Raw genomic sequence first — 21,349 nt, forward strand, 5'->3', positions numbered from 1 at the left:
CACTGAGGCGTTGTGTGGCTTCCAGTTTATATTGTCTCACCTGGATGGCAGGCAGCTTCTCATCAAATCACAACCGGGAGAAGTTGTGAAGCCTAGTAAGTGTTTCTTCCTTGGCTGTTTGTAAATACTTGGTTCTGCTAGTTTTCCAGTCTACTAATGCACTTTTTGTTGTTTGTTGATGTATGTAGACTCTTACAAGGCGATCAATGATGAAGGAATGCCAATGTATCAAAGGCCATTCATGAAGGGCAAACTGTATATTCATTTCAATGTTGAGTTCCCGGATTCCCTCAGTCTAGATCAAGTTGGCGCCTTGGAGAAAATCCTGCCTCCGAAGCCCCAATCACAATTGACTGATATGGAGATTGATGAATGTGAGGAGACAACCTTACATGATGTCAACATTGAGGATGAAATGAGAAGGAAGGCTCAGCATCAAGAAGCCTATGAAGAGGATGATGAAGATATGCATGGTGGAGCCCAAAGGGTTCAATGTGCTCAACAGTGATGAATTAAGTGTAGAATACTGGCACTTGGGTCTGGTTCAATACTTTTAAGGTCTGTTGCTGGCAGAAGAAATATTTGTCCTTGGGGAAACACTACCCTGTTTGAATTTTATAATGGGAAAAATATAATTCTGTCAAAAGTAAGTGCTACTTTGCATAACTTTTGATACAATTTTGGCTGATTGGCTAGTTTTCTGGTTGGAGATTCTCTGCGTGGGAATGGGAGGATACTCCGGCTGTAACAAAAGCACATGCTAAATACGCCTTTTGGTCATGTTTAAGATGATTCACATTGCTCGAGTATGTTTAAGTGTTTTTTGCTGTTTAATATGTTCTTTTCCATAAATGAGATGGTATTTCTCATATTTTCTTTATAACTGCATTTTACCTTGGTTAAATATATGAGACCCTTGGGTATTTTTATTTGCAGCATTTTTTAGGGGTCAATCTGTGTGAATAATGTTGTATAGCCTTATTATGAATGGAATCTATGTTCAGAGTTTTTCAGACCCCACGACCGGTCAAATGATTTACACTCATGTGAGTGGGTGGCTACTGGGAATTTCGGGAGTTGGACGTCACTGCTCCATATATTTGTGTGATGTTCAATTGTGCCGTTCTGGATCTACTTTCTTTTATGGCACTTTTCCATGAACAAGTTGGTCATATTGCTTGACTTTCTCCTTTGCTTGAACATTTAGGTTTGTTTAGTTTGAGAGCCTATTGTCAACACTATCCGCAACTACAAATATTTTAACAGAACTTAACTGTATTTTCGTTGTTATGTGGTGATGAGGAAAAATGAAGTTTGAAATTTGAACACGTCAAATTCTTGCTTTCTTCAATTCGTTCTTTTTCCCATGGTCTCATTTACAATTTAGGGGTATTTGTACTAATGCTAGCAATAAATGTCGGTTTAAATCAATTTTACCTCCTCGTCAACTGCTAATTTGTCGGTAAGTGTTAATCTAGTAATTATAACGTAATTTAAATTATACAGCATTGATCTTTAGTTGCTTTTTATGGAAAGGGTTTGATTGATTTTCTGTTTGAATCACCATCTGATTGAGAGTTCTTTGTAAGTCTTACACTGGTGGATGAAAGAAACTACAAAAAATTAAGTACTTCATTCCTATTAATTGAACTAACATGTGAGTTGATCTTGTAGTTGTCTGTGTCTATTATAAGGAACTTTTATCCTAAATATGAATCAAAGTATAGATTCAATATTCTAATCATTGTGAGTTGAATATCCGGAAATGTAAAATTATCAAAAGATATTTTGCCTTTTTAACTATGATCGCTTTATTTGCCACTCTCTTTTTTCCCCTCCAATTCACCACACCAACTATAAAAAATTTTGCAAGTTGCCATCTTATACAACTTTGTAAATTTTTTCATAAAAGAATATTATATTCCATACACATGTGCAACAATCTTCATATTTTCTAAAGACACTTGTGCATTTGTCAATTTATATTAGTTAAATTCAATTTTTTTTGTTAAGAGGGAAAATTTAAGAGTATCGTGTAGCTGGGAGCAATTTCGATCTTATGATTTTTTAGATCTTCATCTAAATAACTGTTTATTATTCATAAATCTTGAAAAAAACAAGTGAATGAGTATTATGTACAAGTAGTTTGATTATTCAAATATCTCTATAATATCACGTGAATTTTATGTAATATTCTGCTCCTCATTATTAATGAGTTGACAAACAAAAATCCAACTACGTGTATTGTGCCTTGTGAGCTGAAACCGTAATAAAAGTTTGATGGAGAAACAATTATAAGGTTTCTAAGATGCTAATTAATTCTTAAATAGTGACTTTCATATATTTTGTTATTATTTTAGATTTAATACTTTTATATTTTTTGATATATAATTTATATTTTCACAAGACAACAATTAGTACCATTTTTTCTGATTGGAAACAGTTAAGTTGAGAATGATTTTAAATTGTTACCGTTGATTTTTTCATATTAAATTACAAAAAGAAAAAGAGAAAATATGTCTAAAGGGTGGTTGTGAAAACAGTTATAGAAGCAAAGGTTAGTGAAATATGAAATAAGATATTTATTGGTTTTATAACATATTTCCTTTTTTAAATTAAAAGATTTCAGATGCTCAAATTATTATATTTTTAAATTAAAAAAAAATAGAAAGTGGCGAAATTGCCATTCCTAAAATTTCGTTAGTCCGCCGTCGTATGGTTAAGGTTACGGTAGCCGTAAACAGAAACATTCGTTAAAAGGGAAAAAGGAAAAACCGAAGAAAATGGTAAATTTCTTTCTCTATCAAGAGAGGACATAGAAAAGATACACTAGTATTATACGCACATATATTTGTAGAGAGAGAAGCAGTTGCATTAAGAGAGAGAGAGAGAGAGAGAGAGAGAGAGAGCCTGTGCGTGTTTGGATTGGCCGTCCCGTTTGTATTCCTCGTCACCGCTTCGAAGATAGAGAGATACGGAAAGGAGAGCGAAAATTTGAAGGATAAACGAATTTCTCGCTGTGGGGGAAAAAAGTTTATCAGGATCGGAGCTAGGGCTTCTTTCCAAATGAAGACTCAGAATGCGAGTTGCTGAGAATTCTAGCTCCGATCTTATTGCAGAGCTTTCGAATTTAGGGTTTTTAGGCGGAGATGGACGTGGATTCGGCTATGGCTACCGAGCCCGATCACGATCCGTCGGGGGAGCCTACCACTGTTAATGGCGCCGTTCAGCCCACCGAATCACAATCCTTGTCGCCTCAGCAGCAGCAGCAGCAGGAGGAGGAGCAGCAACAACAACAAAGTAATAATAATGTAAACGGAAATAGTAATAGTGGGAGTGGTGGTGGAGGAGGAGGAGGAGGAGGACCGGTTGTTGCCGGACCACGTTGTGCGCCGATGTATAGTGTGGTGAACGCTATAATCGAGAAGAAGGAGGATGGTCCGGGGCCGCGATGTGGTCATACGCTCACGGCTGTTCCTGCGGTTGGGGAGGAAGGGAGTCCTGGGTATATTGGCCCAAGATTAATTCTGTTTGGAGGGGCAACAGCGCTTGAAGGGAATTCTGCTGCATCAGGGACTCCTTCTTCTGCTGGAAGCGCAGGAATTCGTATGTTCTGTTTGACTTTAGATATACTTGATGATTTGGGACCTTAATGTTCATATGTTTCATAATTGCTGTTAGATGTCCATTATGCTCTGCTTGATGATGCAGTTACCTCAGTTTATTCGAATGCAATTTCTATTCTATCGCATCAGGATCAATGAAGATTCCAAAACAAATTGTTGCACGGATTCTTGTTTTCTGGGTTATATTTTGTTAGTTTATTCATATTTCGTTTCTGTAGATGAAACATAATTTAGTGGGGCATTGCCAAGAGTTGTTTTGTTTGTTCTAGGTTTTATATATGATGAAAAGCTGGATATAAAGGTGGAAATGAATTTGCAGAGATTTGAGTTAGATGACAAAATGGTTAAGTGGTTTCAGCTTTGCCTTTGGTTCTGTGAATTATTTTTATACTTACGTGCTGGAGTTTGTTTGAAAGGAATTTAAATATTGAGCTATGTTGAAGAGCTATAACAGATTTTTAAATTTAAGTGAATCTCTTTCTAAAGTTTGTTGGAGAAGATGAAAGAAAGTTTGGTTGTTAATAGGTTATAGGTGGTAGTCCCACAAAGACCCAGTTCTTAGTGGTGTGCAGTGCGTGTAGTGTTTAATGGTATTGCTTAACTATTATTAGTTAATTACCAAAATGAATCATTAACTCACTATGTAGCTATAAATGTTGCTTATGCAAGCATTTTATTGCAGGGTTGGCAGGGGCTACTGCTGATGTGCATTGTTATGATGTGCTGACAAATAAATGGTCTCGGTAAGCTTAAGTTACAATTATCATGTTGAACTCTTTACACCAAACTTCCGGTTCACTATGGTGTGGTTATTGCTTCTCTTAATAAGGCTCGGGGCTCTAATCTTGCAGCGTTACCCCAATTGGAGAACCACCCACACCCAGGGCAGCTCATGTGGCTACTGCTGTAGGCACCATGGTCGTTATTCAGGTCTGTTGTCGCATGGAATGATGTCGAGAAGTTACCTCATTGTCTTTGTGTTTATCCAACATACAATGATATCATGTTCTTGTCCATCTTCAGGGTGGGATTGGTCCAGCTGGTTTGTCGGCTGAAGATCTTCATGTTCTGGACCTCACACAACAAAGACCAAGATGGCATAGGTTGGGCTCGTTGTAATTATAAACGTATATATATGCTTACTTTGCAGAGTAACTCATGGAAATGAGCACTCGTGTCAACTAAATCGTTTACTTTGTCATTAATGTATTATTCTGTAATATGGGATTGAACTTTAATTTTCTTAGGGTTGTGGTCCAAGGTCCTGGCCCAGGGCCACGCTATGGGCATGTCATGGCTTTGGTGGGACAACGGTATCTGATGGCAATTGGCGGAAATGATGGTTTGTCATGTTCTATTGTCCTCTTCTTCTGTAATGTAACTTTCTGTAGATAAATAATTTGGTACATTATCTTAGGAAAACGTCCCTTAGCTGATGTATGGGCGCTGGACACTGCTGCAAAGCCATATGAATGGCGGAAACTGGAACCAGAGGGTGAAGGTCCGCCTCCTTGCATGTGAGTTTGTTAACTTATTTTCAGTTTTTGATGTCATTATTGCTTTCCTTTTTCTTCAATTTCAATTTTTGTTTCCATCTATGCTCTTTCCTTCTCACTTGCATTTCTTTTGTTGCTAAGTTAAGGCTGTGTGTGCTTGATATTACTTTGTTTTATGTGGAGACAGAGACCATTGAATAGGATATTTGTCTTTTTCTACACCTCAGCTATTTATGAAGACATTTCTTATTATAATGTTCGGCATACACTGTGATTGATAGTTGAAGTTGTATAGGTACTACAAAATACCGATGCAAGCGTATTGAGTTTCTTTCCTTTTGGCATACTCTGGAGGTCTAGAGGCTACCTTTTAGTGTAAGAACAAAAAAGATCCATCTTAAGTAATTGAAAACAGGTAGCAAGTCCTGAAAAAATTGGAGGTGGATTCTTGCCTCACAACCCTAGTTTATTCTTGACTATGGAAACTATATGTATCCACCATTTTGTAGATCCATTCTCCATGTAATGGAGATCCTCGATCCAAAGAGAATTTTCGTTTAGCTTTTCTCTATTAGCTAATCTGTGCTCTCTCTTTAATTTGTTTTTGCATTACTTTTTGCCAGTTGTCCTTTGAGTTTTCTCTTTTGGCGTAATCTCTATTGGTTCGTTATGTTGTTATTTATCATTTACTTATGTCAATTAGTTGCCTCCAGGCACTAAAATTTGTATGTGTTAGTTCTTCTAAATCAGGTTTATCTCTTCATTCTTTCTCAATGATCCATTTTTCAGTGCACGTATTTTTCTCATGTTCTTCATATCCCTTTATAGATCTCCAAAGTACTGGTTTTGCATAAAATTCTGTACCAGCCCATACATTTTGCAATATTTAATTATTTTACTTGTTATGAAATTTTATCTACCGAAGTTATGGGGGTCTTTTATGAGTAATTTCAGACAGGGTTTCTAAGGCTTTGACTTCTCTTGCTGCACTGATTACACTTCTGGTTGTCTATTCAAGCTGTATCCATGTTCTTTTTCACTTTGGTTTTTATGCTGTAACACTTGTGCTACATCCAGGATATGGTAAGCTAGTGATGATTCTGGCTACTTTTTTTAGTACAGAGTCTTGATTCATGCATTATTAAGTGCGAGAATATTTGAAAATGATAAATTATGAAAATGTATTCTGAAGTTGAAACCATGGTCATTGAGGGGGATACTTTCAGATAGGGTTTTACGCTGTTCAAACATGTTTGAGATTCCTCTACTGAAAATAAGAAGGAAAGACTTTCTTGCTTATAGGAAGAAAATGTAAAAATGTTTCCTAGAAATAAGACCAAACAAGACCTTAGGGTGTCCGAACTTGGTTTCTGCCTGAGGTGTTCTCTCCCTTTATTATTGGCCACATTTGCTTTTCTCGTATCATTGAATTATGTCAGTGTTTTAGACTGGTCTTCAAGTGGTGGTCCTCATTGTTCTAGTTTCTGATGGTTGGAATATAAATTTTGTACTAGAGAATTTTGACAGATATTTTTGGACTTTGAATGGTACATGAACTGAAACTTTGACGTTTCATCTTGTTTGTCGACTCTCCCAGGTATGCAACTGCCAGTGCACGCTCTGATGGTCTTCTTCTACTTTGTGGTGGGAGGGACGCAAATAGTGTGGTAAGTGTGATATTTGACATCTTCCCCATGGTCCATGCATATTCATATGACCTCTCCAGATTCACTTGTCCTTTGCTTTACTTAATTAGGACTAGTTATGGTATCCTTTGCTTATTCACTATAGAACTCTTCTATTTGGCTTCTTTCCCCGGAGAATCATCGCTCTGTCTGTCCAAGGTCTCCTGATTTTGTACTTGGTTTTCTCAAATGATGGAGAATGGTCTCTTGTTCTCTTATGTTGGATGCTTTTTTTTTTCTGGATATGGCACAACCAGGGTAGAGGACAGACAGAATATATTAGAGTCACGACCATTGGGTGTTTGTTTCGCATATTGATATGGAGAAACATTAGGTGGATTTCTTAAACTGAAGGTCAACATAAGAAGTATCATTTTTTATGCTTAAATTGAATGGTTGTCTGCATTAATGTACTGCAACTTTTCCTATGTTCCAATTCCTTACTGATTCTTTTACCGAATGGCATAATATGCAGCCTCTTGCTAGTGCCTACGGGCTCGCCAAACATAGAGATGGTCGGTGGGAATGGGCTATTGCTCCTGGTGTCTCACCCTCTCCGAGATATCAGCATGCAGCTGTAAGTTCTTAATTGAATTTCTCTCTTAATAATGTGATTGTATATCTACATGTTTTTGTTTGGCCACATATAATAAAGATCTCTCAGGAAAAATTATGCATTAAATTACTCTCTAGGTTTTTGTTAATGCGCGTCTGCACGTGTCTGGAGGAGCACTTGGCGGTGGGCGCATGGTGGAGGACTCCTCCAGTGTGGCTGGTGCTTTTCTTTATTGAATAGTCTATTGACATTTGTTGCATTGTACAAAGAACACCTAATTAGGTAATGTCTTAAGTAACCTTTTATATTTTCTATGCAGTTTTGGATACTGCAGCTGGAGTCTGGTGTGACACAAAGTCTGTTGTCACAAGTCCAAGGACTGGCAGATACAGTGCTGATGCTGCTGGTGGAGATGCAGCAGTTGAATTGACAAGGCGCTGTAGACATGCTTCTGCTTCTGTTGGTGACTTGATCTTCATCTACGGTGGTCTACGTGGTGGTGAGACATGATACTCTCATAAGATATTCTACTTTTGTTTCTGAGATCATGACGGTGATCGGAGGTTTTGTTAATTTGTACCCCTGGTGACTTGAGTAATTGTGTTTTCTGGATTTTCTTAGGCTTAAGATATTTATGAGGGAGTTAGTTTTTCTGGATGTGGTGTTTCAAATGCCTGGTTATGTGACTATGCACGTCATCTATCCATAATTAATAATAGCTTTCTTAGGAAATTGTTGTTTTAGTAGTCTGATGTTGTTATGCATGTCTGTGTAGAGATGACGTGCTAACTCTGGACACCACTAGCCTTTGATATTTTTATCTGCTTACTTTGCTGACTCCTGTGATTTTTTAGTTCCTTTATTGTTCTGATCAAAATAATCCCAAACGGCTGGCAGATTTTCCAGAAGGTATGAACCTTCCTGAAGTTCTTCTCAAATACCAAAAAAATGCAATGGTATTTGGTGAAATTGGAAACTTGATCCCTAAAGTGAAATTCTGAGAAGCTGGATGTATAGATACGAATTCATTTATTTCATTTTAGCTAAATTTAACCAATTGAATTTAGGATAGTGGTAAAATGTTTGTAAGTAATCAGACATTATGCTCTGTTGACATTGATTTTCCTTGCTTAGTGGTTTAGGATCTAAATACCGGAAGTGCAAGTTAAATAATCATCAATTTTAACTGTATACATCATAGACACTGCAGAATAGATCTACCAATTTGTGTGCACCAGTAACAAGTATTCTTATCCATCTGAGAACCCTGGAATACCTCTGCGTCAAGCTGGCAGACAGGAATTATGAAGGAAAATTTGCATAATGGAATGAAATGGACAGTTGGGCCAGGGGAGAGAGAGAGAGAGAGCTTTCTAAGCTATAATCCAGATGACTTTATATCAGCTCCTAATCTCTAGAAACTTGCTTGTGAATGATGAAAGTAGTAAAATTGATAGACGAGATGCATCCTTGTCACTTACATTCATGAAATAAGTGATAGGGTGGAATGAAAAATGCAATTTTTATTAATCGTATGTTTTTGGTACTTTTTGTTGGTGTAAATGAGAATCGTATTCAAAACCTTTTAGAGCTGTTAAAAGAATATTTTGAGCATTCTGATTGTTGACTTGTTGGAAAATATTTTCAATGATCAGCTGCAGAAATGTTGTCACATGAGTTTGCTCCTCCTGATGACATGTTTAGAACTTTAGGATGCAATATGCTATTCCTCTATCTGATCTTCTGGGAATTGTTCTTTTGATGGTCATGTAGATGACAGTGTGTCCTAAATGCATGATGCATGTCATATGCCCCTACTTGGATTCTCTTTATCGTTGTATTGAAATATTATTGACATCTGAATGTCTCATGAGTTTATTCGGATATCAATTGCATGCTTTTGGGTTCCATATCTGACAATTCTTATCCGTATTTTCCCAGAACTTTAATCTAGAACTTTGTTTAGGATATGGCTCATTGGATACCATTTATTTGAATCTTATATGGAGTATGAGACAAGTCATATTAATAGTTGAAATGTTCCCACAGGGGTGCTGCTTGATGACTTGCTTGTGGCTGAGGATCTGGCTGCTGCTGAAACAACTAGTGCAGCCTCACACGCAGCTGCTGCTGCTGCTGCCTCCAATTTGCAGCAAGGGAGGTTACAAAGCAGATATGGATTTACTGATGATAGAACAAGGGTACCTGTACCTGATGCTGGTCCTGATGGTGCAGTTGTGGTAGGGAATCCTGTTGCTCCACCTGTAAATGGTGATATGTATACAGATATAAGCACAGAGAATGCCATGCTCCAAGGTTCCAGGTAAATCTCTATGTTGCCTTTCAGTGTGATGTGCAATTCTTTCATTAGCTTTCTTTGTTGGCTGCTTGGTTGGGGAACTAATTATGATATTCTGCACAGAACGCTGACCAAAGGTGTCGATTACTTAGTTGAGGCTTCTGCGGCAGAGGCTGAGGCTATTAGTGCTACATTAGCTGCTGCTAAAGCTCGGGAGGTTAATGGAGAAGTCGAGCTGCCTGACAGAGATCGTGGGGCGGAGGCAACCCCAAGTGGAAAACAAATATCTACTTTGATCAAACCTGATTCTGTAGTGTCAAACAATTCTGCCCCACCTGGAGTTCGGCTGCATCATCGTGCTGTCAGTATCAGGACAACAAATATATTACTTCACTGATTACTGTTGACTTGATGTGGTTTTATTAAGCTAGCAATATATATACAGGTGGTTGTAGCTGCAGAGACTGGTGGTGCTTTAGGTGGTATGGTCAGACAGCTTTCAATCGATCAGTTCGAGAATGAAGGCAGGCGGGTCAGTTATGGAACCCCAGAAAATGCAACAGCAGCTAGGAAACTTTTAGATCGACAAATGTCAATCAACAGTATACCTAAGAAGGTATTTCCCCTTTGCCACAACATTTGATTGTATGACTTTTGGGGTACTAATACTGTATTTGTATGATTTCGATGCTGTCAGAATAAAAGGAGTACAATGTTGAGTTTGAATGTAATTTCCAGTGCCTACTGTTGCCTGCTTCCCCTATTTTTGCATTCATAGATGGCACATGTTGCCGTTTGGGTTGTGCCTGTGGCAATTCAAGTGCTTTAGGATAGTTTTAGAAGAAAGTGTGTTTCTCAATAATAAGTGCAGTAGACCTTGATTAAAAGGTTATATTTCATGTTCCTGTCAATTGTCCTAACACTTGTTTCAGTAAGTTTTTTAACTGTACGCCATGATTTTGGTTTCTTCACTGTATATCATGACAACTCATTGAAGATTTTGCTAAATGGTACTAAAAGGTTTTCTGAAGTTTGGCCTCATTGCCTCTCGCTGCCTGCCAGGTTATTGCTCATCTTCTGAAACCTCGTGGATGGAAGCCTCCAGTTCGAAGACAATTTTTCTTGGATTGCAATGAGATTGCTGATCTTTGCGATAGTGCTGAGAGAATTTTTGCAACTGAACCTACTGTACTACAGCTCAGAGCCCCTATAAAAATTTTTGGTGATTTGCATGGCCAATTTGGAGATCTTATGCGACTTTTTGATGAGTATGGATCACCTTCTACTGCAGGAGATATAGCGTGAGTTTTTCTATCTGCTCGCCTGCATCTTTTGATGTTATTTTCATTTTTGGACATAAAAATATCTGCTACCCTAGCATTGTCTCATGCTAATTGGTCTATTTATTGATTTTTTTTCTGATGAAATGACACTTCTTTATTATATAAGTTGTGGTGGTTGCCCAAAAGGAGTATTACGACTCATATCATAAGTAACAATGTTGTGGTTCCATTTGTAATAGGAGTGGCAATCTTATTTTCTGATGATTTTATGGGGTTTAGTCAATATTTTTCCCAAAGTGATTCTGGTTGAAACACTCCAAAATGCACCATTTTGTAGACAGTACATGACAATGGACCAAACAAAAATCATGGTTTAGCACTTGGTATCTGCAAGAAGGATTGTTAGCTATCTGTTGCGGTAGCTACATTTATTGGGACTTTGCAGATGCTTTTCTTTTGCTAGGTCTCGCTTGCTGTGCACATGCCTGCTTAGTCGAAAGGCTGTATCTTGATTCGTAGAGTGGTGCTAGATGGAACAACATTGTTAGACTTAAATGGTATGTAATGACTCTGTGTAACAAGTAAAAGTTAGTCAGATTATCGTGCTCCTTAAAACATGAGTCATGTGTACATTCCTTTCTCTTAATTCTCATGATAATATAGGATGAGCCTTAAGAGTATTTTTCACATCATTGTTGGTAACATCAACACGGATGTATTTTTAACTCCCAGCATTTTTAAGTTAATTGTTGCTAAGATCAATTTCTTCAGTCTTACTAGTACAGTCGCCCACCTACCCACAAGAAAATGTGAACAATTTTATGTGCTGTTTGAACTTAAACTCCTTTTGATATCAAATTTGGCAGCTTTCATGGGATGCTGATTTTTGTTAACATTTATCAGATATATTGATTATCTCTTCTTGGGAGATTATGTTGATCGTGGCCAACACAGTTTGGAAACCATTTCTCTTCTTCTTGCTTTGAAGGTATCTGCCCGTGTTGTCTTTTCTTTCTTTTTCTTCACTATGAACCTGGGAAATCACAAGTATTCTCCTTGCTTTCATGGTGTTTTCCAATTCAACAAGTGATGCAATCTTTTCTTGTTGTAGTGGTTCAAGAAATAAAGCTTATAACTGATGCTTTCTGCAAATACATGAATGTGTAGGTTGAGCATCCGCATCAGGTGCATTTGATCCGTGGTAATCATGAAGCTGCAGACATCAATGCTCTTTTTGGCTTTCGAATTGAGTGCATTGAGCGTTTGGTAAATACCAAAGTTCTGTTAGTTTGTGCATTATAATCTGGATGAAGCCATAGAACTGATGAAATTTCCTGAATAGGGCGAGAGAGACGGAATATGGGCCTGGCACCGGATAAACAGATTGTTCAACTGGCTTCCTCTGGCTGCATTAATTGAGAAAAAGATTATCTGTATGCATGGTGGTATTGGGAGATCAATAAACCATGTAGAACAGATCGAAAATATTCAGCGTCCAATTCCTATGGAAGCAGGATCAATTGTTCTTATGGACTTGTTGTGGTTGGTGAATGTTGTTTCTCATCCTTTTGTTATTCTTCTTTATTTCCTAGAATTTGTGTTCTTGATCTGATATTTTTCCCTGTAGGTCTGATCCCACTGAAAATGACAGTGTGGAAGGACTGCGACCAAATGCAAGAGGTCCTGGGTTAGTAACCTTTGGGGTGGGTGTTTCTCTCATCCTGTTCTGTCAAATTCCCCTAGTTCTATCAAAAAGCTTAATAGGACTGCTTACAACTCTGTGTTTCTTATGCAATTAATAGGATTTAGGGTGCAAACTTCTGGATTTAGCTAAACACTAACCCTCAACCAAAACCTGAAACAGCTAACCTTGAAATTTCTAGACCTGTTTACTTGCTGTGGAAGAGAGAAGAGCATTAGACTGTTGATTGTGGGGCAGTCACTGAACTTGCATGAATATTGATGAAGGTGGGCAGGGAGGCGTGGGAGATGGCTGGTATTGGATTGGGAATGGGTGGAGAAGGGAAAGAAAGTAGGAAGCTAAAATGAACAAGGGGAAAAAGGTGGTTGGAAAGCAGAAAGCATGCAGAAGAAATTGATTACAGTGAGGGAGGAAAACAAAGAAAGAGGAGAAAGTGGGAAGAGAAGAAAGAAAAAAGAAAGAAGACAAATAAAAAGGGGAAGTCTGTGTGTTTCTTTTTCTTAAATTTAGGGGGATCATACTTCTGATGATTATGCTCATGTGGTCCCTAATCTGCACATTGCAGTCCAAAAATTTACTGGGTCCTTAGTGTTGTTTCTGATGTAATTTGATGTTGTAGTCAAGAATGAATGTAGAAACCTTGGTCTTATGTTAAGAAATTTATGGGGCACTTCCATGTTAAGAAATTTTCATGCTGGAAACTTAAGGACTCAATCAGTTGAAAGAGTAGTTGGAAATTAGTATCCTGGGCTGTTAGATTGTGAAATCTCATAATGTGTTTCTATTTTTAATATTTGTGGAAGACCTAGTTAGTTGAGCACAAAAAAGAGTTTAAGTGTCATTCAGAATTAAGGTTCACTATCATTTAGCAGAATCATATAGGTTTCTTGAGTCTACTTAGCAGATTCTTGTTCTCATTTTGCATAAATCTGACTTCCTTGATACTTGATTCTTAATCGAGCGAGGACAAAAGGAGAAAATGTAAATTGGTTAAATCTGATGAAGGGTGATACAAGATAAATGTCCATTTAGTGCTGCATAATGTGTACCCTCCATGGCATTGTTCTCTTCAGTCAAGTTGCTGTTTATGGGTCCAAAATCTCCTGGATTTAAAGAGGACAAGGTCAACAATCTGATGCCTGCCTGATTACAAAGTCTCAGGCTGCTTGAGAGCTTTCTAATTACTATATCATTGTAAAGTGTAAATGACACATTCATGAAAAGTGGTGATTGTTTCAGGTGCTATTATCTTCTGTATTGCTCTGACCACCATAACTTCTCTAAAGTACTTTGCAATATTCATATTGTTTATAGTTCTCAGGGTAATTCCTGATTGAATAATAGAAATCAGATTTATTTTGACTGTGAGTTTGTATTTTTCACATTCAAGATGGGTTCTAGAATAGTGTGTTGAAGCATAGTTGTTGAGAATTGTTCCTGAAATATGCCGCAATTCCAACTTTCCACCTTAAAATCTTATGATTATGGTTTTCATTTCTCAGTTACAGTACATGTGGGTAAAGTAAATTATTGGACGTTGGCACACGAGGAGAATTTTGTTATAGCTTCTTGTTTTTGTATCTTATGATTCACTCAAGTTTCTTTACCTCTGCAGCCTGACCGTGTCATGGAATTTTGTAACAACAACGATCTTCAGTTGATTGTTCGAGCACATGAATGCGTAATGGATGGATTTGAAAGATTTGCACAGGGACATTTAATTACTCTCTTTTCGGCCACAAACTACTGTGGTATGTCCTAATTTTGAAAGATTACTCCTTTTTGCTTATGTGTCCACCTTTCAGTTGTTGCTTATGTGTCCACCTTTCAGTTGTTGCCTTATGATTTGAAGGTTCACTCTTGGGCTTTTATTTTAATTTATGCAGGTACTGCAAATAATGCTGGTGCTATCTTGGTTTTGGGTAGAGATTTGGTTGTTGTACCTAAACTTATTCATCCATTGCCACCTGCAATCTCATCTCCAGAAACCTCTCCTGAACACCATATTGAAGACACTTGGATGCAGGTGCTACATCTTTTCTCCAGCCATTCCTTTTCCCTGTGATCTCTGTAACTAAATCTTCTTATCATGTGCTGATTGCTTCTCAATTTTTGCACCTTTCCTAAAATTTGGTTTGAATTTAGGAGCTCAATGCTAACCGGCCACCTACACCAACTAGAGGGCGTCCTCAAGTTGCTAATGACAGAGGTTCTCTTGCTTGGATTTAGATTATGGTCCCAGATTGTTTTCCTATAATTCTTCCAGGCTCGTGCTAACACCTGGAATTTCCAGTGGTTTGTACATAGCATCACGCCATATGGAGAATTCTGCAAAGAGCTGTATTCTTCCTGTAGGCTCATGCATTTGATAAGCCTTTTGGGAGATGAGGGGACAAGTTTTTACAGCAGGATCACAGGATATATACATAGTTGTGCTGATTTCGGTAGTGTCCACTGTACATGAGAAACAGGTAGTAAGAATTTTCATTTCTTCCTTGGGTGGGCAGAGCAGGCTGGGTATTTCTTGTTAGTTCTCTTATATATTTTTCCCCCCCTTTTTTTTGTCCTTCATGTAGGTGTATTATATATTATTCTCTATTTTAAGAGGACATGAGGTCCCCATACGTAATTGGTGAGATATATCATGTTGAAATCGTGTTTTGTTCTTGTAAAATAGAGGGTGTTGCCTTGTGTATTTTGTTTCTCTATGTAATATGTACAATGTAACCATTGTGTGATGATAAGAGGCTGTTTTCCATTCACATTGACTGGTTTTTGTCATTAGGTGCTGGTGTTTTCAGCTTCTATTAACAATAAGTCAAGTTTTGACTAGATACAGTGGTTTTTCTTGTGGAAATTTTCTGCTTTTCAAGTCATTGGAGCTTGGGATCCATTGGTAACTAGAGCTGCGACTAGTAATGAACTCATTTTATGTTGTGATTTACCTTTGCCATTGCCAGTGAATTTTGTTGACAATTCTTAACTTTGTTATTGGATTTAATGAATCCCTTTTATTGGATATTATAGCATCTGAAACTACAGGGTGCTAGTAAAAGTGTTCTATTGCTTTCAGATGGAGAAATTATGTGCATTTTCACTGTCAGCCAACAAGCTTTGTTAAGTTTAGTAATCTTACCCATTGGATTGGAGAACTAGAACATTTCTATTATAATCAAAATGTTAATGTCAATCGATGTACAGAAATTTAATTTCCGCTCCCTGGTAGATGCTGTTGGTTTTACATGATGTACCATACAACTGGAGGTTGGTTTTACACGATGTACTATATCAATGGAGGAGCAGCTATTTGGTCCTTGCTGCATACAGAACACCGGATATGATTAGGTCAATTCAGCTGCATTGCACAACAATTGGCACAATATCAGATTCAGGTTGACACAATTTCCAGCACTACCCTTTGGAAAGTTTTCCAAGAGGGCTCCTATTTGGTTAATGAGATGTATGCGGTGGCTACACTGACTACCCTCGCTCATTTCATAGGTCTCTTTGATAGTAGGATTTTGTTAGGGTCCTTTGTTTTGAGCTTCGGCAGTCAAACAAGCAGCTTGTTGTCTGGACCTTCAACTATAGTTGTACATCTTGATACTAAATGGACAAGATTCTCTCTGCATACCAACAGAGAAACAGTGCAATGCATGTGAAAAAGGTAAAATTACACTCACCCATAAAACAGATAACTGATGGTGTATGTTTTATGCACAAGACCGTGAAATATGAAATTTAGGTGATAAGTGATACAGACCAAAATGTTAACAAGAAGCAATATTGGCGTCAATCGCCTTTACCTCATCCACTGATGACTTTAACTTGGTGGCAGTGTCTTTTTTCCCTCTTTGCTTTAAGTTCTTCTCCAAGGAATAACTAGAACAGTCAGCAACAACAGAAAGCATGCATAATATTCCCTACTAGCCTAAAAGTCTATCATGATAAAATCCGATCAACTGCGTCTTTCTCATTTTATTATGTTGAGTACAAAGATCCATCTCTAAAACTGAGATATCAGAACTGTGAAGCACTGTAATCCAAATATAAAACAACAAAGAAGATGGCACACAGTTGGAGTAGGTCCTCCACATGAAAGGCGTCTGGGCAAACCTTTAGCAGCATTAACTTGGTTCAAAAGATCTCTCTCTGTCTCATGGGTCGACTAAAATTTGTTGACCTTTTGCTAATACTATATTGTTTGAGTTGCAATTTGAAAAACATTCATGAACTAGATAGAAAATTTTTAAATTCTACCTGCACAACCAATTATCCGAGAAGTGTGATGAAATTTGACAAAAAAAGAGAAGTGCAATGATGCCACACATGACTTGAGAAAGAGATGTATTCTACTTGCACGAAGCTACTACTGAGGTCACACTGTAACAAAAGGAATTTAAATGCAAATGATAGATAAAATAACAGAGATCCTCCCAAATTCATTTATTGTGTTTAACCTACTGTATCTGCAATGCGGGACACAACTACCACCATGCAAACAATTTCCACCTTGACGAATGGAACCTTAATCATAAAAAAGAATTGTAAACCTATACAAGTAATCCAACCCAAAGTACTTAATAGAACTTCTTGTGTTTAGTAGTAACAAGAGTTCCAAAGTTATGCTACATTGCTGAATATCTAAACTCCAAATAGATAAGCATTAGCTCACGAGGGATTGGTAGAACTATACAATTAACAGGAGGACGGAAGAAGGCCACCTAACTCGGCTAAAGAGTCATAACTTTTATTGTTCTTGCAGGAAATATCACTTCTTGAACAATAATATAGAGTTATTACCTCCAATTACCTCCTTTGCTTGTGGGTGTTTACATTTATCAGGGTGAACTAATAAAGACAACTGTAAGAGGACAATCTAATGCTAAAACAATTCTCATTGTTACTTGATGATATCCATAAACAACCCAATACTCATTTGTTTGACTAGCTGAAAAGATCACCTTATGATATTGTTTCTTCACATACTCCACAGATGAATCAAATGGTAAACTAAGATACCCAAATTTATTTTAACTTGAAGCATAAGAGGATCCTACAGGAGTCCAGAAGTTTCGAGATATATCAGCACCAAAGAAAAATAATAAATTAAGGCACCTCGTGATGCTTGCATTTGTCAGCAAATGTAGGAATCAGAAAAGAAGAATCAACAACAAGATACCCTTAACAAAAAGGACAAACTTAAGGACTGATATTTTACAACGCAATGGAGTCAGTTGAATCTCTACAATCTATAGTTCGTAATTTCCAATTTGCTATTGCAAGGGATACGTTTATATTACGAAACCTTTCCTAAACTTATCGACTTCAATCACTCATCCGTTTCACTTTTCCTTTTAAACTATAACACTATCCACACATACGAAAGCAATACTGATAACAAATTCGTGTTCTTCTTCTTATCAATTTTATGGAAAAAAAATGCCCAAAAAAAAACAAAGGAACGAACAAGAGCCACAACTGAAACAAGTTAAAAGAATTCTTCGTCCACCACGAAACCTATATTTATATTTATCTTAAAACCTGCTCATTTCATTTTCGCGCTCAACCCCGCTCACTTTAACGAAGAATTTCTTGAGTATCAGATCTTGATCGGCGGCGTGTGCGTCGGGCGCCCCCTCGTTGTCACAGTGTCAACCATCGGGGCTTTTGTATTCTCTCAACGGTCAAATAATAATTATCAATATTTCACTATTATAAGAAGGACCAAATTCATTTCCGGTTTTTGAGGTTTGGGCCTAGTACGAGTTTTGGTCTGGGCTTGAATCTGAGCCCATCAGGCCCAACTCATGTTATCCCTTCTTTCTTTTGCTCCATTTTTTCTATTTTTTTTAAACTTTTTCTTAACAATTATTCACCCAAACACACAAGTTCGAACACAAGATTTTTCGTATTTTTATTTTTTTTCTTTTATTGGTTCATATTTGTAAAAATAATTAAAAAGAAAGAGAAAAAAACTTCAAAAAGAGGGTTCTTAATTACCAACAATTATAATAATTTCTCATGTGTATTATTTATTATGTAATCAATTAACTGATTATGTTTTAATTGAATAAAAAAATTCCCCAGAGTAATTATGAACTCCATAATTTTTTTTTTAATTTTTTTCCAGCTAATGGAGACCTTTCTTTTGATGTCTTGAAAGCATGAAGTGAAAGTGCTTTGTAATAATTCACTTGAAACATATGTTTTGTGTTACATAATTATATGTGAGCCACATGTTGTTAAATCCTTAATCCAAAAGGACAAGAACAAATCAAGAACATTGGATCATGATGTTCCCAAGATGAAGATCAAAAGGACCAGAAATGACATATACATATATAAATCATCATCACCCCATTGGTCCAATTTTTACAAAAGTGAAACTCCATTATGATGAATGCAGAGACAGAAAAGACAGCCCACCAAGTCAAACATGGTGCTGATCAAAGATTTTGTTTCATACTGCTTAGGAAAAATCCTGCTACTAATAACATAAGCTGATCATGGGCTCAATCAAACTTATGAAAAATGTTGTATTTCTCACTCCCCATTCATGCTTATTTCGACAGGGTTTTCTTTTTTTACACATAGGATGGTAGTTTACATGATTAATAATATTTTGTGGGGATTAATGATATTAATGGATTTAATTAACAGTTTAATTTTTTTTTTTCTTTTTGAGATGTTAACCAATCAGGAGGTGGCAATGCAGTATGGCTCCCAGATTAGTAGTGACCTCCTTGACTCCTTGCATCCTCTAATGTATGGAACGAAGTACTCTGTTTTGTTCCCTTTCATTACCACCATTTCTTGGTTCTCAGCCACCTTGGTGGTGGCGGCGGCGGCGGTGTTGAGGTGTGTGGACTGTGGGGTAGTGATGAAGCTGCCGCCACTTGAGACGGCGGTCTTGTTGCGCCAGAAGTACTCGTAAACGTTGAAAGAGGCTGCAGGCGGTGGCGGTGGTGGTGGGATCAGCCGTGCCACCCTGGGCGGTGGCGGGAGCGACTGCGGTATTGGGAACTCCTCTGTCATCACTTGATCATCATGATTGAAGTTCTTGGACCATGTGGGATTCTTGTTCCCTATTGCCATAAGCTTTTTCATCACCAGCCCTGTTTTGTGCACACTTATCATACCATTGGGCAAAGATCTTGAGTTTTGCTCCACCACAAACGCCTCTTCTTTGAACTTCTCCTCCGCCACATATTCATCCTCTAAGCCACCATCGTCACCGTCCTCAAACCTCTCCTCCTCCGGCGGAACATCTTCATCAACTTCTTCCATATTATCGAACACTTTCTCGAACTCTTGCACTCTATTTTCCTTAGAAGAGGGTGTAGTATTGATCAAAGTAAGAACAAGGCGGCCGTCTTGGCGTTGTGCGTGGAAATTGTTTCTTGGTGGAACAGAAACCGCTTCAACAACAAGCCTGCCATTTTCCCGGTGGGCTTGCATGTGGATTGAAGCTCCATTGCCGCCGGCAATGGAAGGCAGCGGAGGCGGAAATGGCCGCGCCGGCGACTTCTTATACTTGGCAACATGTGAACCCGGAAAGGGATTCAACTCCTTGGAGCTCTCTTCTCGCACAGCTCTTTCTCTCTCTTTATCTTCATCTCCATCACTCAGAGAGTAAGAGGAAAAGCAATCAGAGCCAGTCTCCGACCCAAGACTCTCAGTACAAATCTCAAGACTCTTCTCACTCAAACTGCTTGTCGATCTTTTAACGAGAGGGTGGACATACGGCGGCGGGAGGCAAGAACTCTCACTCTTCTGAGTGAGAATGGAACCCCAAACACTAATCTCCGCCGGTTTCCGCCCCTCAGTCCTCTCTTTCTCCGCCTGAATCGACCTCCAAACATCATCCTGCCCTGGAATCTTTTCATATTCCTCTTCACTTTCAGATGATGATGATGATGAAGAAGAAGAGCAGCTCATCTTTTTCACTGGGGAGAAGAACCCATTTTGCTGAAGCCATTTCTTGGACGACATATCAGCTGAGAGAGTTCTCCTAATGGATTTGGCCTTGGATCTCTCGCAGTCAGAACCAAGAATGGTGACTATCCCTTGTTTCATCGGCACCTCCTCGTCCACAACCTTTACAGTAGGCGGAGATGGAATCAGGCGATTTGGGCTCATTTCTTCAGCTGTAATGGTGCAAGAAAACACTTGTTCAACCTCTCTGCAAAACCAAGAATCCGAAAAAAATATATAAGTCCCGATCGAGTCACAATTCAAAGCACAAAAACAAATAGAAGATTTCATTACAACATCAAGAAACTGGAAATGGAGTGTACCTCAAATCAAGCAAACAACAGCATCCACGAACAGAAAAGGGAGTGGATGGCAGTTGAAAGCTGAGCTTGTAAGAGAATGAGGAGGAGGATGATAACGATGATGAGGATATTGTGGTTCTTGGCTTGATTGCAAATGGGAAGGGTGAGAGTGGGGTGGTATTTGTAGGAGGGCAAAATGCCTATGGAACCGTGTCCAATGGGACCCGCTTCCCTACGCCACCATGAAAAGACCATTTTCATCACTTGTTTTATAAATCGTTTTTTTTATATTCTACGGTGGTACCAGTGGTACTGCTAGAGTCGGGTTTGTTTTTTCAGGAATGATGATGAGAATATATGTGAGGTGAATTGAAAGTCGGGTTTCGCTGTTCTGGCCTCTAGTATGGGATTCTGCCAGACAGA

General features: G+C 38.1%; 3 protein-coding genes and 1 long non-coding RNA gene across 5 annotated transcripts in view; 2 read left to right on the forward strand and 2 right to left on the reverse strand.

Annotated features, from left to right (window-relative positions):
- LOC105170075 (dnaJ protein homolog) overlaps positions 1 to 904 on the forward strand; it is a 2,970-nt gene extending 2,066 nt beyond the window's left edge. The window contains exons 5-6 of the mRNA XM_011090680.2: positions 1 to 95; positions 189 to 904. The exon at positions 1 to 95 is cut by the window's left edge and continues 92 nt beyond it. Coding sequence (XP_011088982.1) covers positions 1 to 95; positions 189 to 508 — 415 coding nt within the window. The 3' untranslated portion in view covers positions 509 to 904. The remainder of the gene's footprint in view (positions 96 to 188) is intronic.
- Positions 2,793 to 15,409, forward strand: LOC105170076 (serine/threonine-protein phosphatase BSL3). 2 transcript variants are annotated; one of them, XM_011090682.2, is made up of 22 exons: positions 2,793 to 3,606; positions 4,309 to 4,369; positions 4,478 to 4,556; positions 4,650 to 4,729; positions 4,874 to 4,968; positions 5,044 to 5,143; positions 6,720 to 6,789; positions 7,283 to 7,384; positions 7,501 to 7,582; positions 7,683 to 7,862; positions 9,413 to 9,686; positions 9,786 to 10,023; positions 10,108 to 10,278; positions 10,725 to 10,963; positions 11,849 to 11,933; positions 12,113 to 12,211; positions 12,288 to 12,487; positions 12,573 to 12,648; positions 14,263 to 14,398; positions 14,534 to 14,673; positions 14,793 to 14,856; positions 14,941 to 15,409. In XM_011090682.2, the coding sequence occupies exons 1-22, from the start codon at positions 3,150 to 3,152 to the stop codon at positions 14,952 to 14,954; spliced, it is 3,042 nt and encodes a 1,013-aa protein (XP_011088984.1). In that variant the 5' UTR covers positions 2,793 to 3,149; the 3' UTR covers positions 14,955 to 15,409. The 2 variants fall into 2 exon arrangements, with proteins under 2 accessions (XP_011088984.1, XP_011088983.1); XM_011090681.2 differs by having other exon boundaries at positions 2,795 to 3,606; positions 14,793 to 15,409.
- Positions 15,036 to 18,570, reverse strand: LOC110012571. Its single transcript, XR_002287765.1, has 2 exons — positions 16,454 to 18,570; positions 15,036 to 16,273 (listed from the first exon to the last, which is right to left on the reverse strand). It is a non-coding gene; the product is annotated as an uncharacterized LOC110012571 (long non-coding RNA).
- Positions 18,969 to 21,076, reverse strand: LOC105170077 (protein FAF-like, chloroplastic). Its single transcript, XM_011090683.2, has 2 exons — positions 20,948 to 21,076; positions 18,969 to 20,832 (listed from the first exon to the last, which is right to left on the reverse strand). The coding sequence occupies exon 2, from the start codon at positions 20,787 to 20,789 to the stop codon at positions 19,347 to 19,349; it is 1,443 nt and encodes a 480-aa protein (XP_011088985.1). The 5' UTR covers positions 20,790 to 20,832; positions 20,948 to 21,076; the 3' UTR covers positions 18,969 to 19,346.

This window comes from Sesamum indicum, linkage group LG9 (genome assembly GCF_000512975.1).
Source record: "Sesamum indicum cultivar Zhongzhi No. 13 linkage group LG9, S_indicum_v1.0, whole genome shotgun sequence".
NCBI classification, from domain to species: domain Eukaryota; kingdom Viridiplantae; phylum Streptophyta; class Magnoliopsida; order Lamiales; family Pedaliaceae; genus Sesamum; species Sesamum indicum.

What these genes read in the sequence shown, in the direction of transcription:
- LOC105170076 (XM_011090681.2), top strand. Translation starts at nt 3,150, where the DNA reads ATGGACGTGGATTCGGCTATGGCTACCGAGCCCGATCACGATCCGTCG. An exon ending in TTCGGCTGCATCATCGTGCT is followed by an intron (nt 10,024 to 10,107) that starts GTCAGTATCAGG and finishes ATATATATACAG; the next exon opens with GTGGTTGTAGCTGCAGAGAC. An exon ending in TTGAGTGCATTGAGCGTTTG is followed by an intron (nt 12,212 to 12,287) that starts GTAAATACCAAA and finishes TTTCCTGAATAG; the next exon opens with GGCGAGAGAGACGGAATATG.
- LOC105170077 (XM_011090683.2), bottom strand. Translation starts at nt 20,789, where the DNA reads ATGAGCCCAAATCGCCTGATTCCATCTCCGCCTACTGTAAAGGTTGTG.